The sequence below is a fragment of the Schistocerca piceifrons genome, chromosome 10, assembly GCF_021461385.2.
Source record: "Schistocerca piceifrons isolate TAMUIC-IGC-003096 chromosome 10, iqSchPice1.1, whole genome shotgun sequence".
Lineage (NCBI taxonomy): Eukaryota > Metazoa > Arthropoda > Insecta > Orthoptera > Acrididae > Schistocerca > Schistocerca piceifrons.
The window spans coordinates 134,332,757-134,348,455 of NC_060147.1; the positions used below are offsets into that span (position 1 = coordinate 134,332,757).

Sequence of the window (15,699 nt, forward strand, 5' to 3'; positions counted from 1 at the left end):
TTCATGTCATTGTGGTAATAAAACTGTAAACGAGTTTCAATGTGAATATTAATGTTTATGTCAAATGTCAAGCAATATTGTAATAGAATTGAAATGTAACAAATGTTGATACTGTTGTAAGATGTTTAAAATTGTAACTGTGCGTCTCGTCCATACGTAGGCAATGTGTTAGGATATGTAGAGTGCAAAACCTCGGGAGAATACCCTGTCTGTAAGGGAGCAGTAAAAGGTGGATGACAGGCGAGCGCGGGAAAATGCGCGCGGGCGCTGCACGGCACAACGGGCTCAGCAGTAGTAGTTGGAGTTTGGCATTGGTCTGAGCAACACGTTCTGGAGCGAGGAGGCTCTCCAGGAAGACGCAGTTTCACTGACCCTCGGGTGTGCTGTTCCAACGCCCACACAGCATAGCAAAATTCACTAAATGGGAAAGTATTGCGGCACTAAGAAGAATTAAAGTGCCGATACGTCAAGTGCCATAGCTGTGGTTGTATGTGTGCTCTGTGCCTCGCCATCTCGCCGCCCGCCAACCGCCGCATCGATACAAGCAGGTTGAAACTTTTAGTACTGTATTCGTATGGACCATAGAGTGAACTGTTCAATAATAACCTAAATTTTACCAGAACTTTCCCATCGTTTAATTATCCTCACAACTAACCTAGACAGGGTCCTTTCCAAATGTTGTGCAATCGGAGTGTCCCGAAATGAAAAATTAAATTTTATGTTAATAATAATTACTTGCAGACCTAGCTATGTCAGAATGGTGTTTAAAGAACTGTTTTGTTAATGAGCCAGTAAATGAATAATGAAGGTCTAACAAAGTTGAAAGATAACTTTAATATTGATATAGTAATGAAGTTTAATTATTTCGAGACAGATATAAAGGTATTTAAATGAGCAGTAAATAAGATAAAAAGAGTAGTAACTCATATACTGGGAATCTTGAACGCATAATAAAGTCAGTAATCAATTTTTTTAATACAGTGAGCATAACAGTTTCAGGGTCCTCCCCCCTTTTTTTATACATTTGAATTCTGAAGTGTTCTAAATTGGTTTGACCAGCAAAAGTTAAAGTCAATATAAAAGCCAAAATTTATCAGTGTTTTATCTTTATCAAAATTGACATTTTGTGTGTGGCTCGAAAGTACTATTTCTAGGGTAACCTATGCCCGATTTTAATCAGATTAATAGACAGTATGAAGTTTTGTAGTATACATTGTAGTGTAGTGTTATGTATTTATGGGTTTTCCATATCAGTACAGAACGTGAAACTATCAGTTCAATAGATTTTCTGGTTCTAAAATTCTACTATATTATGCAGTGTTACTACGTGTTGTTTTGCATGAATATACACCAACTTGTACAGGGAAGAAACTCAATTAATGCCTAATTAGGCTGGCGACCGTATTATTATTAAATTGGTAGCATCTTCGGTGTTGCTTTTGGTCCATCCTGACGTGTAGTTGCATTTCGGACTTGCTTGACGGATCATAGTTATTACAGAGCGTGTGTAAGTCTGATTTGCCACCATTTAGGTATACGCGGTCGATATTTGTATGAAAAGCCTCTCTCATAAGGTGAACCCCTATGAATTACCATAGATCAGGCTTTAACGAGTATTGTGTGCTCCACGCGCACGTTACAATGTGCCTGCTCTAAGCACATTTTGGAACTCCAAAGACAACTATTTCCAGTTTCAATTCTCATAAGTATGGACAAATAAGAATTTACTATGCGTTACACTTATCACTGGTGTAGTACCCACAGATGTGCAGAAACAAATACGTTGCCTCTTTTTATAATTATAGGTGAGACCATCTGCAGAAAACCAGTCAGTGATACTTTTAAGAGCTTTGTTTACCATTTCAGCTGTTTCTCTGTGTACACTTGGAATGATTACAAAGCTAGTACGACCTATAAATAGAAATATTTCTGATTGTTGCATATTCGACAGGAGATGGTTTACATTTATTAGGAACAATAGTGGACCTAAGATTGAGCCCTGGGGAACGCGACAGGTGATTTCTACCCAGCCAGAATAATATCCCCAGACCACATTGGTTGGGTTAATAAGTAAAACGTCCTGATTTCTTTCGATTAGATGTGGCATTATCAAGCGATTGGCTATACCATCAGTCCCATAAAACTTCAGTTTACCCACGAGAATACTATGATTTAGACTGCCAAATGTTTCAGATAGGTCGCAGTAAACTTCAACAGGCGGTATTTTATTATTTAATGCTTAAAAAATTTGGCTTTTGAATGTGTAAATGGAACTGATTGAAGGACGGTGAGACGAAAAATAGATGTTGGACATACACAGGTGATGGAAGTCCACACCTCATCTTAGAATGTTGAGGTCGGGGACTTGTCCACTGCGCACACTAGGGCAGGCTGCGAAATGTGGTAGATCACCTCAAAGAGTACAATGCAAGGAACGAATATTTCGGAGAACGCTCTTCAGTGCACCATGTTGGAACATGGCCTTTATAGCAAACTACCCTCATGTGCTCCCATATCGACCCAATGGCATCGTCAGAGCTTGCGTTTCGCGTATAATGATCGAATTTTGGCAGTGGGTCTGTGATAGTAATTGAGGACACCACAGCTGAAGACTTCGCGAACATTATTCCAGACCACGTGAGCTCCTTTATGCTAGATGCCTTTCCCAGCAGCCAGATTACTATCGAGAAGCGCCGCTCTTCTAATAGCCACGATTCTTACTGAAAATGACTTCAATGTCATCGATGAAAGCGAGCGCCTTGGTCATCCGGTCTCAAATTCTCGACCTGTCACGCACACACTGACGGATATAAAATCGCAACACCAAAAAATAATGAATAAAGAATAATGAAATTTCGGGGGCACATTTGTCTAGGTCGATTTTTAAGTGACTAACACTGCAAGATGAGAAGTTAATATAAGTGCGAGATAAATCACTGCAAATGTGAAATGCTGGTCCGTTAATAACTGGTGTAGCCGCCACAATGTTGAGCGCTAGCATGCAGTCGTGCATACATTGTGTTGCATATATGCCGGATGTCAGTTTGTGGGATGGAGTTCCACGTCTGTTGCACCTTGTCGATCAGTACAGGGACGGTTAACCCCTTCAGCCCTGAATAATTTAAAAAAAAATAGAAGTAAAAAATTCATGCATTTATTTATATATACAGGGTTATTACAACTGATTGAAGCGATTTCACAGCTCTACAATAACTTTATTATTTGAGATATTTTCACAATGCTTTGCACACACATACAAAAACTCAAAAAGTTTTTTAAGGCATTCACAAATGTTCGATATGTGCCCTTTAGTGATTCGGCAGACATCAAGCAGATAATCAAGTTCCTCCCACACTCGGCGCAGCATGTCCCCCCCCCCCCTTCAATGAATTCGAAAGCATCGTTGATGCGAGCTCGCAGTTCTGGCACGTTTCTTGGTAGAGGAGATTTAAACACTGAATCTTTCACATAACCCCACAGAAAGAAATCGCATGGGGTTAAGTCGGGAGAGCGTGGAGGCCATGACATGAATTGCTGATCATGATCTCCACCACGACCGATCCATCGGTTTTCCAATCTCCTGTTTAAGAAATGCCGAACATCGTGATGGAAGTACGGTGGAGCACCATCCTGTTGAAAGATGAAGTCGGCGCTGTCGGACTCCAGTTGTGGCATGAGCCAATTTTCCAGTATGTCCAGATACACGTGTCCTGTAACGTTTTTTTCACAGAAGAAAAAGGGGCCGTAAACTTTAATCCGTGAGATTGCACAAAACACGCTAACTTTTGGTGAATTGCGAATTTGCTGCACGAATGCGTGAGGATTCTCTACCGCCCAGATTCGCACATTGTGTCTGTTCACTTCGCCATTAAGAAAAAAATGTTGCTTCATAACTGAAAACAGGTTTTGCACTGAACGCATCCTCTTCCATGAGCTGTTGCAACCGCGCCGAAAATTCAAAGCGTTTGACTTTGTCATCGGGTGTGAGGGCTTGTAGCAATTGTAAACGGTAAGGCTTCTGCTTTAGCCTTTTCCGTAAGATTTTCCAAACCGTCGGCTGTGGTACGTTTAGCTCCCTGCTTGCTTTATTCGTCGACTTCCGCGGGCTACGCGTGAAACTTGCCCGCCCGCGTTCAACCGTTTCTTCGCTCACTGCAGGCCGACCCGTTGATTTCCCCTTACAGAGGCATCCAGAAGCTTTAAACTGCGCATATCATCGCCGAATGGAGTTAGCATTTGGTGGATCATTGTTGAACTTCGTCCTGAAGTGTCATTGCACTGTTATGACTGACTGATGTGAGTGCATTTCAAGCACGACATACACTTTCTCGGCTCCTGTCGCCATTTTGTCTCACTGCGCTATCGAGCGCTCTGGCGGCAGAAACCTGAAGTGCGGCTTCAGCCGAACAAAACTCTATGAGTTTTTCTACGTATCTGTAGTGTGTCGTGACCATATGTCAATGAATGCAGCTACAGTGAATTTATGAAATCGCTTCAATTATTTGTAATAGCCCTGTACATGGATACATTTGTTGCATATTTGAGTAAAATTAAAAATTTGTCATCCTAGGTTCAAATATTAAAAGAAATTGTCCAGTAAACTAGACATTGGGTCTGGAAGGTAGCTGAAGGTGGAATAAGCTCAGTGTTTACAGATATCTCTGTCTCAACAAACACACACGGACACACGCACATTATATATAGACTTTGTGATCAGATGTATCCGGCCACACGCAAAAACATACGTTTTTCATATAAGGTGCATTGTGCTGCCACCTACTGCCAGGTACACCACATCAGCGACCTCTGCAGTCATTAGACATCGCCAGAGAGGAGAATGGGGCGCTCGGCGGAACACATAGACTTCGAACGTGGCCAGGTGATTGGGTTTCACTTGTGTCATGCATGAGTATGCGAGATTTATACACTCCTAAACATCCCTAGGTCCACTGTTTCCGATTTGATAGTGAAGTGGAAACGTGAAGGGACACGTACAGCACAAAAGCGCACATGCCGACCTCGTCTGTTGACTGACAGAGACCACCGACAGTTGAAGAGGGTCGAAATGTGTAGTAGGCAGGCATCTTTCCAGATCTAAGGTACAGCAATAGAGCGCTTCGAAAACTTCCCAGAGAAAGGTGTTTATTGCACGTAGAATCTAAACGAATGGAGATTTTTTCAAACGCTTAAAACATCTAAGATCAAGGACCGATATACCATCAGTCTCGCTCCTATCCGGTGTTACTTCAGGTGCACATACCAATGGTGCCATTAGCTGAGCATTAATTTCAGCCCAATTAAAAATCTTTCGCGAAAGAAATTAATCGATTCGCACAATTTGCCTCGGCACCAGCTACAAATCTAGCTTAATATACTGTAAAAGAGCTACAGTAAGACAGATGTTGGAATGGCTGCAGAAATGGCCGCGGTCTGGACTCAACCAAAAATTTTTTCACCCCATGTTCCTCGCTGAGATATGAACCAAGCACTGAGATCTCCCCTTCCCCCCTCCCCCCCCCCCCCCAAAATCCCGATTCTGCGCGCGGCTTTTTCACAGATATTGTTTTTCAGCGACTCCACGCTGTAACGGTAAAGTTGCTGTGGCCATATAACGAAAATTCAAAATAGGAGATGCGAACCATCTTGATCCAGTTCTGGGCTATTAAAAGTGGCTTCCACCCGACAATTTACTTTTTTTTTTTTTTTTTTTTTTTTTTTTTTTTTTTTTTTTTTTTTTGGTACGTTTACCACTTCCAACTTCCAACTCGCCGAATGTATTTTGAGAGCTTAGTTTCTTCAGGTTATATATATATATATATATATATATATATATAATAAAAGTGCTTCACCAAGTCAGCTTTTATTATGCCAAACCCTGTTACCAGACGAAGGCATTAAAATATGCACGACATCCCTAAACAAGATCAGATGCGAAGTTTTATAAAGAAAATAGTGTTATAGGTGCCAACGGTGATGAAAACGTTGAAAAGTGGTGAGTTAAGTTTATTTCCTGTTTCTCGACTTGGAGGCATTTTAATTAGTGGAAATTTTGGCTGCTTATTTTTTTTCTATTCACCCGAAATTCGTCAACTGACCTGAGTGATTTTCGGCTTTCTGATCTATAATTTTGGGGATCAACCTATCATTATTGGTATGTGAATAAAAATATCATTTTCAACTATTTTCTGGTTGTAGTTCCTAACAGATTGGATACACTGTATTTAACGATATGGGAATGTAGTTGCAGATCATCAAATTAAAGAGTTGACATCCATAGTTTTATTCATTATATCTAAGGAAATATCCTTCCGTGTTAGGCGATGTAAAAAGTTTTGTATAGTTTCTGTAAAATTCAGTTCTAGCCGGGTATTCGTTGATCATCAAAACGATCATATGCGACAATTCCGGACGTACCCACACATGACAAGACGTCTGAACGCATAATGCACCAACGAACATTGTCTACACCTCCATTTACATCCACAAGGATACTGTGCACATCACATTTAAGTGCCTGGCAGAGGATTCATCGAACTACCCCCAGAATAATTCTCTATTATTCCAGTCTCGTACAGCGGGAGGAAAAAACGAACACTTGTATCTTTTGGTGCGAGTTCTGATTTGCCTTATTTTATTATGGTGATCGTTTGTCCCTATGTAGGTCGGCGCGAATAAAATATTTTCGCATTCGGAGGAGATAGTCGGTAATCGAAATTTCGTGAGAAGATTCCGCCGCAGCGGAAACACATTTATTTTAATCACTTCAAAGCCTGTATCATTTAGGGACACTCTCTCCCCCATTTCGCGATAATACAAAACTTGCTGCCCTTCTTTGTACTTTCTCGGTGTGCTCCGTTAATCCTATCTGGTAAGGACCCCACACCGTGCAGCAGTATTCTAAAAGAGGACAGACAAGCGTAGTATAGGCAGTCTTTTTAGTAGATCTGTTACACTTTCTAAGTGTTCTGCCAATAAAACGCAGTATTTGTTTAGCCGCCGCAACAACATTTTCTGTAACTTCATTCCAATTTAAGTTTCTCGTAATAATTCCTAAGTGTTTAGTTGAATTTTCGGCTTTTAGATTTGACTGATTTATCGTATAACCGAAGTTTAACGGATTCATTTTAGTAGTCATGTGAATGACCTCACACTTTTCACTATTTAAGGTCAGTTGCCAATTTCCGTTCCATAAATCATTTTGCAATTTATTTTCACCTTCTGATGACTTTACCAGTCGATAAACGACAGCATGATCTGCATACAACCTAAGACGGCTGCTCAGTTGGTCTCTTAAATTGTTTACATAGATGAGGAACAGCAAAGGGCCTGTAATACTACCTTGGGAAACGCCAGAAATCACTTTTGTTTTATTGCATGATTTTCCGCCAATTTCTATGAACTGTGACGTCTATCACAGGAAATTACGAATCCAGTCACATAACTGAAGCGATATTATATAAGCACGTAATTTCACTGCAAGCTGCTTGTGTGGTACGGTGTCAAAAGCATACTGGAAATCTAGAAATACGCAATCAATTCGTAAGCCTGAGTCAATAGCACTCAATACTTCGTGTGAGTAAAGAGTTAGTTGTGTCTCACAAGAACGATGTTTTCTAAATCCGCGTTGACTGTGTGTCAATAGACCGTTTTCTTCGAGGTAATTCATAACGTTCGAACACAATAGATGTTCCGTAATGCTGCTACATATCGACGTTAACGATATGCGCCTGTAATTCAGTGGATTACTACTACTTCTTTTCTTGAATACTGGTGTGACCTGTGCAACTCTGCAGTCTTTTGGAATGTCGACTATAGTCGTTTTAGTGGTCCACGTACGAAAGGTGTGGGAAGGCACAACGTTGCATGTGGTTGCTGACGTACAAATATTTGGATGCGGTACACTGATAAGTCAACCTTTTGTGACACTGTACTCCTTCCGTACGTATCTTGTATCAGAGGTGCTTTCGGCCCTGTCTAAATTTTTATTGATGACAATGTACGACCAAATCGTAGAGTGCAAGTGGATCGGGCCTTGGAACGAGAGGATATTTGGTGAATGTACTGGAGGGGTATTATAGCACGCGTACATCCACCAACGACCATCCAATTGTTGTCAGACGCGCTGGTGGGGGAATACAATGCCCTGCCACACGAACTCAAAATCAACCTTCTTGTGGCCAGCATGGGAGGGCATTGCACTGCCGTCTTTGGTGATTACACCGCACATTAAGGAACATGTCCCGCATTTTGTAATGTCCTGGGGTCCAACATAAACCGCGACGACTTCAGCCTAATTATTGTCTTTGAATAAAAGTGCCATTCCTTTTCGTCTCTCTGCGCATTTCTTTCAGTTATCTTCTGTACTATACCATAGCAGTTCTTTCTGTGTGTGGTCCACGTTTCATCGAGCAATGTTACTTGGCACTACTACATCACGCGAAAGTTACTTTCGTCCTTAAGTTTTGCCGAGCAGTGTATTTAGGAATTTCAGTTTCTAAATGAAATCCATCAAAGAAATCCCTGGAAATGTCATTACTAGCATAAAAACAAGCTTTTGACAATGTTGACTGGAATACTTTCTTTCAAATTCTAGAGGTGGCAGGGGCAAAATACAGGCAGCGAAAGGCTATTTACAATTTGTACAGAATCCAGATGGGAGTTATAAGAGTCGAGGGGCATGAAAGGGAAGCAGTAGTTGGGAAGGGAGTGAGACAGGGTCGCAGCCTCTCCCCGATGTTATTCAATCTGTATATTGAGCAAACAGTTAAGGAAATAAAAGGAAAATTCGGAGTAGGTATTAAAATCCATGGAGAAGAAATAAAAACTTTGAGGTTCACCGATGACATTGTAATTCTGTCAGAGACAGCAAAGGACTTGGAAGAGCAGTTAAACGGAATAGACAGTGTCTCGAAAGGAGGATATAAAATGAACATCAACAAAAGCAAAACGAGGATAATGGAATGTAGTCGAATTAAGTCGGGTGATGCTGAGGGAATTAGTTTAGGAAATGAGACACTTAAAGTAGTAAAGAAGTTTTGATATTTGGGAAGCAAAATAACTCATGATGATCGAAGTAGAGAGGATATAAAATGTAGACTGGCAATGACAAGGAAAGCGTTTCTGCAGCAGAGAAATTTGTTAACATCGAGTATAGATTTAAGTGTGAGGAAGTCGTTTCTGAAAGTATGTGTATGGAGTGTAGCCATGTATGGAAGTGAAACATAGACGATAAATAGTTTGGACAAGAAGAGAGTAGAAGCTTTCGATATGTGGTGCCACAGAAGAATGCTGAAGATTAGATGGGTGGTTCACATAACTAATGAGGAGATATTGAACAGAATTGGGGAGAAGAGGAGTTTGTGGCACAACTTGACAAGAAGAAGGGACGGGTTGGTAGGACATGTTCTGAGGCATCAGGGGATCACAAATTTAGCATTGGAGGGCAGCGTGGAGGGTAAATATCGTAGAGGGAGACTAAGAGACGAATACACTAAGCAGATTCAGAAGGGTGTAGGTTGCAGTAAGTACTGGGAAATGAAGAAGCACAGGATAGAGTAGCATGGAGAGCTGCATCAAACCAGTCTCAGGACTGAAAAGCACAACAACAACAAGAGCATAAAAACGTATTTAAGAATAATACCAATTTTTTGAATTTAACATGTTAGTCCTGATTTATCGCAGAATAACGCACTGACTACCAATAAAAAGTTTTCGTTCAGAAAATCTATGCTCAGGAATGAGAAGGTTAAAAGAACGTTAAACCAATAAATTCAATGAAACATAATAGCACACTTTCAATTCAATCGGTACCTGATGCATTAGATGACATTGTAATTCTGTCAGACAAGAACCGTCAGGCATTTCAGACACAATGAGTTCTGTATACTTTCGGTCAAATTTAGTTCCCGTGGTGCACGATATTCCCAACTCAGCGAATCAGTAACGTAAGAATGTCGTTTTCGGAATATTCTCTCGCCTCTTCGATAAATTTAGGCGCTCAATAACGCGAACGAGTTTCACGGTGGAATAACATAAGCGGGCACAGAGAATAAGATTTACGCCAAGGTAATAAATCAATGTTTACAGATTATTGCCGAAAATCTGTTATCTGAAGAACAAAATGGTTTAAGAAAACGCAAGATTCTGCACTAATAATGTTTTCACACTTAAACAAATTGAAGAAAACCAAGAGAGATCAATACGTAAAGACACATCGCATTTGTAGCCTTACAGAAAGTCGTCGAGCATGTAAATAGGAAAATCTTACGGAAAATATTAGGCAGGAATGGATATCGTCAGCAAATAATGAAGGTATCAGAAACCCTACATTGGGGTACAAAAATAAGAATAATAGCTAACTATGCTACGTCAGAAACATCGACTCCCAATAAACCAAGGGGTTCGATAAGGAGTAGCTTATTATCCATACTTTCGTAAGATGTGTGAAAACAACAATTTGTTCCGTGCTTGAGACTGCCACATGACGTATTTTTAATAAAATGCGTTTTTCAGACCATCTTCCAATTCTACAGTATACCGAAACATTGCTACAAATATGCATCTATAGACTGAACCAAATTTATAAAGAATGTAATACAAGTATGAAGATATCCGCTACAAAAACAAAAGCGATGGGTTTCAAAGTGGCGAAGGGGCTGGAGACTAAGATAGTATAGGAAACAAGACCACTGAACAATTAAGTCACTTCAGTTACCGGGAAAATATTATAAGCTACCAGAATGAACTCAACACTGACAACAAACTGCATAAATATCAAATGATATGCTGAACAGTTAATGGAATAATGAAAAATAAAATGAGAAAAGACGCAAAAATCAAGTTTTAAGGTAATGGCAGCCTCCACATTGCTATTTGGAAATGTAACTTCGACAAGTACTAAAATGCGAGAAAGCAGAATCCAAGCGGCAGAAATGAAATTTCTGAGAGGAATAAAGGTTGCACAAGATTAGATAGACTAAGAAACGAAGACATAAGAGCAGAGCTAAGGATGTATTCTGTAAATGAAAAGATCAAGTCTAATCGCTGGCTAGAACATCTACGAAAAATGCCGAATGCTGGATTCAAGACTATCAAAACAAGCCTTAAATTTCAAACCTATAGATACAAGATCCGTAGGAAGTCCAACAAAAAGATGGCTGGATACTTAGAACACGGAACAAATCCATAGCATAGACCCCACTGTAGAAAGAAGAAAAGTTTCACAGTGGCAAGTGTTGCAACTCTGTATAACAATATTGTGGCAGAATCGTTTCAAAACGTCCTCAGTTTTGGGCACAGAAAAATACCCGGTGGGGGGGGGGGCAGCTGTCCCGCCCCGAGTAAAAATGAACTTGACTTCTGACTCCCCATCCTGCCCCAGCACACACGCAGTCGCATCATTTCAGTATTAGTTTAAAGATAACTGGAACACGTAAGGGACACTGAGTAGTAGCGAGTATAGCGAAAGCCATGTGTCGTGAAATGTCAAACTATTCCGTTGGTACATAACTTCCGCAGTTTTTTTGTTTTGAGTGTTGCTATTCCGACTGCTATGGTTTTATTTACCGATTGTCATTTTTCATTTGTAGTTCACTGCTGTTATCTGAGCTACGTATTGTCATTTGGAGAATGTATATATGTATGTATATAAAGGGTGAGTTCGTGATGATTGTTACAAACTTTCTAGGATGATGGAGGCTGATAAATATATCAATTCGAGGTAAGGGCCCCTTAACGGAAACATGTAGTGCTGTTGCTAATAACGCAGAGTAAGCAGCTTTGAAAGATGGCAGTAAGTACAAGGGCAAGAAAAAATGTCAAGTAAACATGGATTCTAAAATGCGTACTTGAGGAGCTATGAGCCCTTAATGGTCTTTCCCTTGTGGGGGGCCACAGTCTTATAGATTTTTTTCAAATAAATTTCAGCCATTTGACTGGTAATGGTTCATTTATTTTACGCAATCATGATTTGGGCTTTGTGGCCATTCTCAAGTGCACGTTGAAATATTAAGACATGTCTGACCTGTCTGAGTCATGTCATAGTCAAAAAAGACCAGAAATAGGTTTTTTTGACGAAGACACGACAGGTCAGACATATTTTAACATTTCAAAACGCACTTCAGTGATTCTCAGGTATTCACTGTAGAGCCCATGTTTATTGGACTTTTTTTCTCGTTTTCGTCCGTACTACCACCTATGAAAGTTGCATAACCCACATTCTTAGCAATGTCTTCCAATGTTAGAGATATCAGAATGATTTTCGCTTGTCACTTTGGATCTGTTCGTTTCCGGCAAAAGGACCCATAATTCACACTGGTACCTTTATTTGTCTCCATCACCCTTGGAAAGTCTGTAACATCATCACGGTATCCCCCTGTACGTACGTACATTTACAGTCGCCGGTGCCTACAGCTTTGACGCTCTGTAGCGGCTTTGGATGCCGTTTTCGAACACGGGTTCCTGTGTAACACTTTATCTACTAAGTCCCCTCTAGAACCTCTAGAAGTACGTAACATGAACTGTGAAACAGCCGGTATTGTTAATGACTGAATTCTGTTATGTGTATCTGTTGTGTTTACTGAGCTGCGGACGTATGCACCAACCCAGTATTTCGCCATTCGCACCCTGCTCGTTGGCTCAGCCGCGCTCTCAATGGACACGAGAATCGAGCTTTCGCCTCGAGACGAGATTAAAGTGCTTATGCAGAAAACTTTGTATTGTCGGCATCCACAGCTGCAGAATTTTAGAATGATGAAAAGATCGCCTCAGCTATACGATAAATCTTTATGATCCAGCTACTTTCTCAGCGTTAGAGCCACATCTTCATGGAACCACATGTATATAAACAAGTGTTTAGTTTTTAATTTATTTCACAACTCATTTCACATTTACTTTATAATTCATTTCAAAGGATAACCAGCAGGTGACATAACATTCGCTGTCTAATTGTGATAAAAATGTTCAACTGTGGAGAGGTTTGAATTCCAATTTAAAATAGGACAGAATTCAGGATACATCATCCTGAAACAGGAAATCTAGACTAATAATAAGGAGGCAAACGATGTGGCTGTAAAACATAAAAGAAATAATAATGTGTAGGTGGAGAAAGCTACGTTCAGACTGGTAACGTAAAATATGTGCCCTAAAGCAAAGCTTGTATGATTGTACGATATGTAACGAAGGTCAGGTTTAGATAAAATGCTGCTCGCCAGATAAAACCATCTAGCTAAAAGGAGGACTGAGGAAAGGCAGAATGTAAGGAACATCGTCTGGATACAGTTGAAATAGACTAAAGATAGCACTATACTAGATGGACTGTAAAAGAACAAAGCAAATGATGTGTAGGTGATGAAACGCACGTTCATCTGGTAAGGCAGAATAAATCTTATACAGGAGAGCCTAAATGACTGTCCTTTTATGTAGCTGGTGGTCTATTTTGTAAGCAGTGTTTTAGCTATACTCCACCATCGTTACTTGTCGCACAATCATATAAGCTCTGCTTCATTACATTTATTTTACCTTACCAGATCAACGTACGTTTCATCACTTACCAGGTGTACCGGTATGAAATGAGCGTTAAGATACAAATGTGTCGATAGGGAACGAGCCTTAATTTTTTTTGTTTGGTTGGTATGACATCTGTCTAAGATATTTAGTATACATCACGTCATGGAACAAACATCATCATATGTTTTCATCGTGTTAACAATGTCGAATTTTGTACCAGAAAGTGATGATTTGCGGAAAGCATTAATTTTTTATTTTCATTTGAAAGAAAGTGCTGCAGAATCGCATCGATTGCTTGTCGAGGCATATGATGATCATGCTCTATCAGAAGCAACATGCAAAAGATGTTTTCGACGGTTCAGAAATAATTATTTTGATGTAAGAAATGAAGAACGTGAAAGACCACCAAAAAAGTTCGAAGACGCCGAATTGCAAGCAATATTGGATGAAGATGATACTTTGAGTCACAAGCAAATGGCAGCAATGCTAATTGTTGCACAACAAACAATTTCTGACCGTTTGAAAACTATGGGAAAGATCCAAAAGTGTGGAACATGGGTGCCACATGAATTGAATGAAAGACAGATGGAAAACCGAAAAACCATTTGTCAAATTTTGCTTCAAAGACATGAAAGAAAATCAATTTTGCATCCAATTATTACTGGCGATGCACATGGATTTATTTTAAGTCCTAAATGGGAATAAATCACTCGTTAATCAGGAACAACCATCAACATCGACTGCAAAACCAGATCGATTCGGCAAGAAGACAATGCTCTGTGTTTGGTGGGATCAGAAAGGTGTGGTGTATCATGAGCTTCTAAAACCCGGTGAAACTGTGAACATTAATCGCTACAGACAACAAATGATCAATTTGAACTATGCATTGATCGAAAAAAGACCAGAAGACATGGCAAAGTAATTTTTTTACACGACAATGCACCTGCACACAAAGCAAAACTGGTTCAGGATACAATCAAAACACTTGGCTGGGAGCTGCTACCCCACCCGCCGTATTCACCAGACTTGGCCCCTTCCGACTACCATTTGTTTTCATCAATGGGACACGCATTGGCTGAGGAACACTTTGATTCCTACGAAGAAGTCAAAAATTGGGTGTCTGATTGGTTTGCTCCAAAAGACGAAATTTTTATTGGCGTGGTGTCCACAAATTACCAGAAAGGTGGTCAAAATGTATAGAAAGCAATGGTCAGTACTTTGAATAAAATGTTTTTACTTTTCAATTCAAAATTAGTGTTTCATTTTCACAAAAAAACGCTGATTTCATACCGGTACACCTGGTATACACCATACTTTTTATGTCCATCTGCCTTACGACTTTACTCTTCTTCTAGGTTTCTTGTATCGGGATGATGTTCCAGACATTCTGCCCTATTTTAAATTGGACTACCAACCTCTCGACGGTTGAACTTTTTTATCACAATTAAACAAAGAATGCTGGGCTATCGATTGGCTATCGTATGAAATAAATTATAAAATAAATATGAGTACATAACTGTTCTTTTATAGCTTCGTGTACAGTTCAACAACATTTTCACCGAAACAGGTCTACTCTGTATGGAGATGTATCAGTCCAAATGTGACTCTAACGCCGTGAAACTAGTAGGACCATACAGCTGAAGTGGTAAAGCGCTTATCCCTAAGAGCAGGACAGAGAGGGTGGGCTGCTGACCAGAGGCCGTGCCGGTCACGGGCTGCTCCTCTTCCAGGTACTCCTCGTCGTAGTCGTAGTCGTCGTCGCCCCCGCGGGGGCCGGCCAGCTGAGTGCGCGGCACGGCTGGGGGCGGCGTCTCGCTGCCCGCGCCCCCGCCCCCGGCCGCGACGACGACCGCCTGGGAGACGGCGGCCCCGCGAGCCGCCATCATCGTCAGCAGCAGCGTCATCACTGCGAGCGGCACGGGCGCCGTCATGGCCGGCGCATGGCCGCCTCCGGCGCGCCCAGAGCTCTCGCCTTCCGCCCCCGGCTCGACGGCAGACGACGCCCCGCTACTACGACGGCGGCGGCGCTGGTGGCATCGCGGCCGCCTCAAAGCGCCGCGGCGCCCGAGCGAGCCAGCCGCATCGGGACGGAGGGGTTCGGGTCGGGACGGGACGGCACCTCGCGGCAGCGCACGTACGTCCGCGAGCCACGGCGGTCGCAGCACGACTGGCGGGCGGCGCGCTGCGGCACCG

The 15,699-nt window shown here is 41.2% G+C and overlaps 1 protein-coding gene across 1 annotated transcript in view; it reads right to left on the reverse strand.

Moving 5' to 3' along the window:
• Positions 1–15,437, reverse strand: part of LOC124718768 (AF4/FMR2 family member lilli) — a 651,060-nt gene extending 635,623 nt beyond the window's left edge. The window contains exon 1 of the mRNA XM_047244381.1: positions 15,200–15,437. Coding sequence (XP_047100337.1) covers positions 15,200–15,437 — 238 coding nt within the window. The remainder of the gene's footprint in view (positions 1–15,199) is intronic.
• Positions 15,438–15,699: the final 262 nt, after the last annotated feature.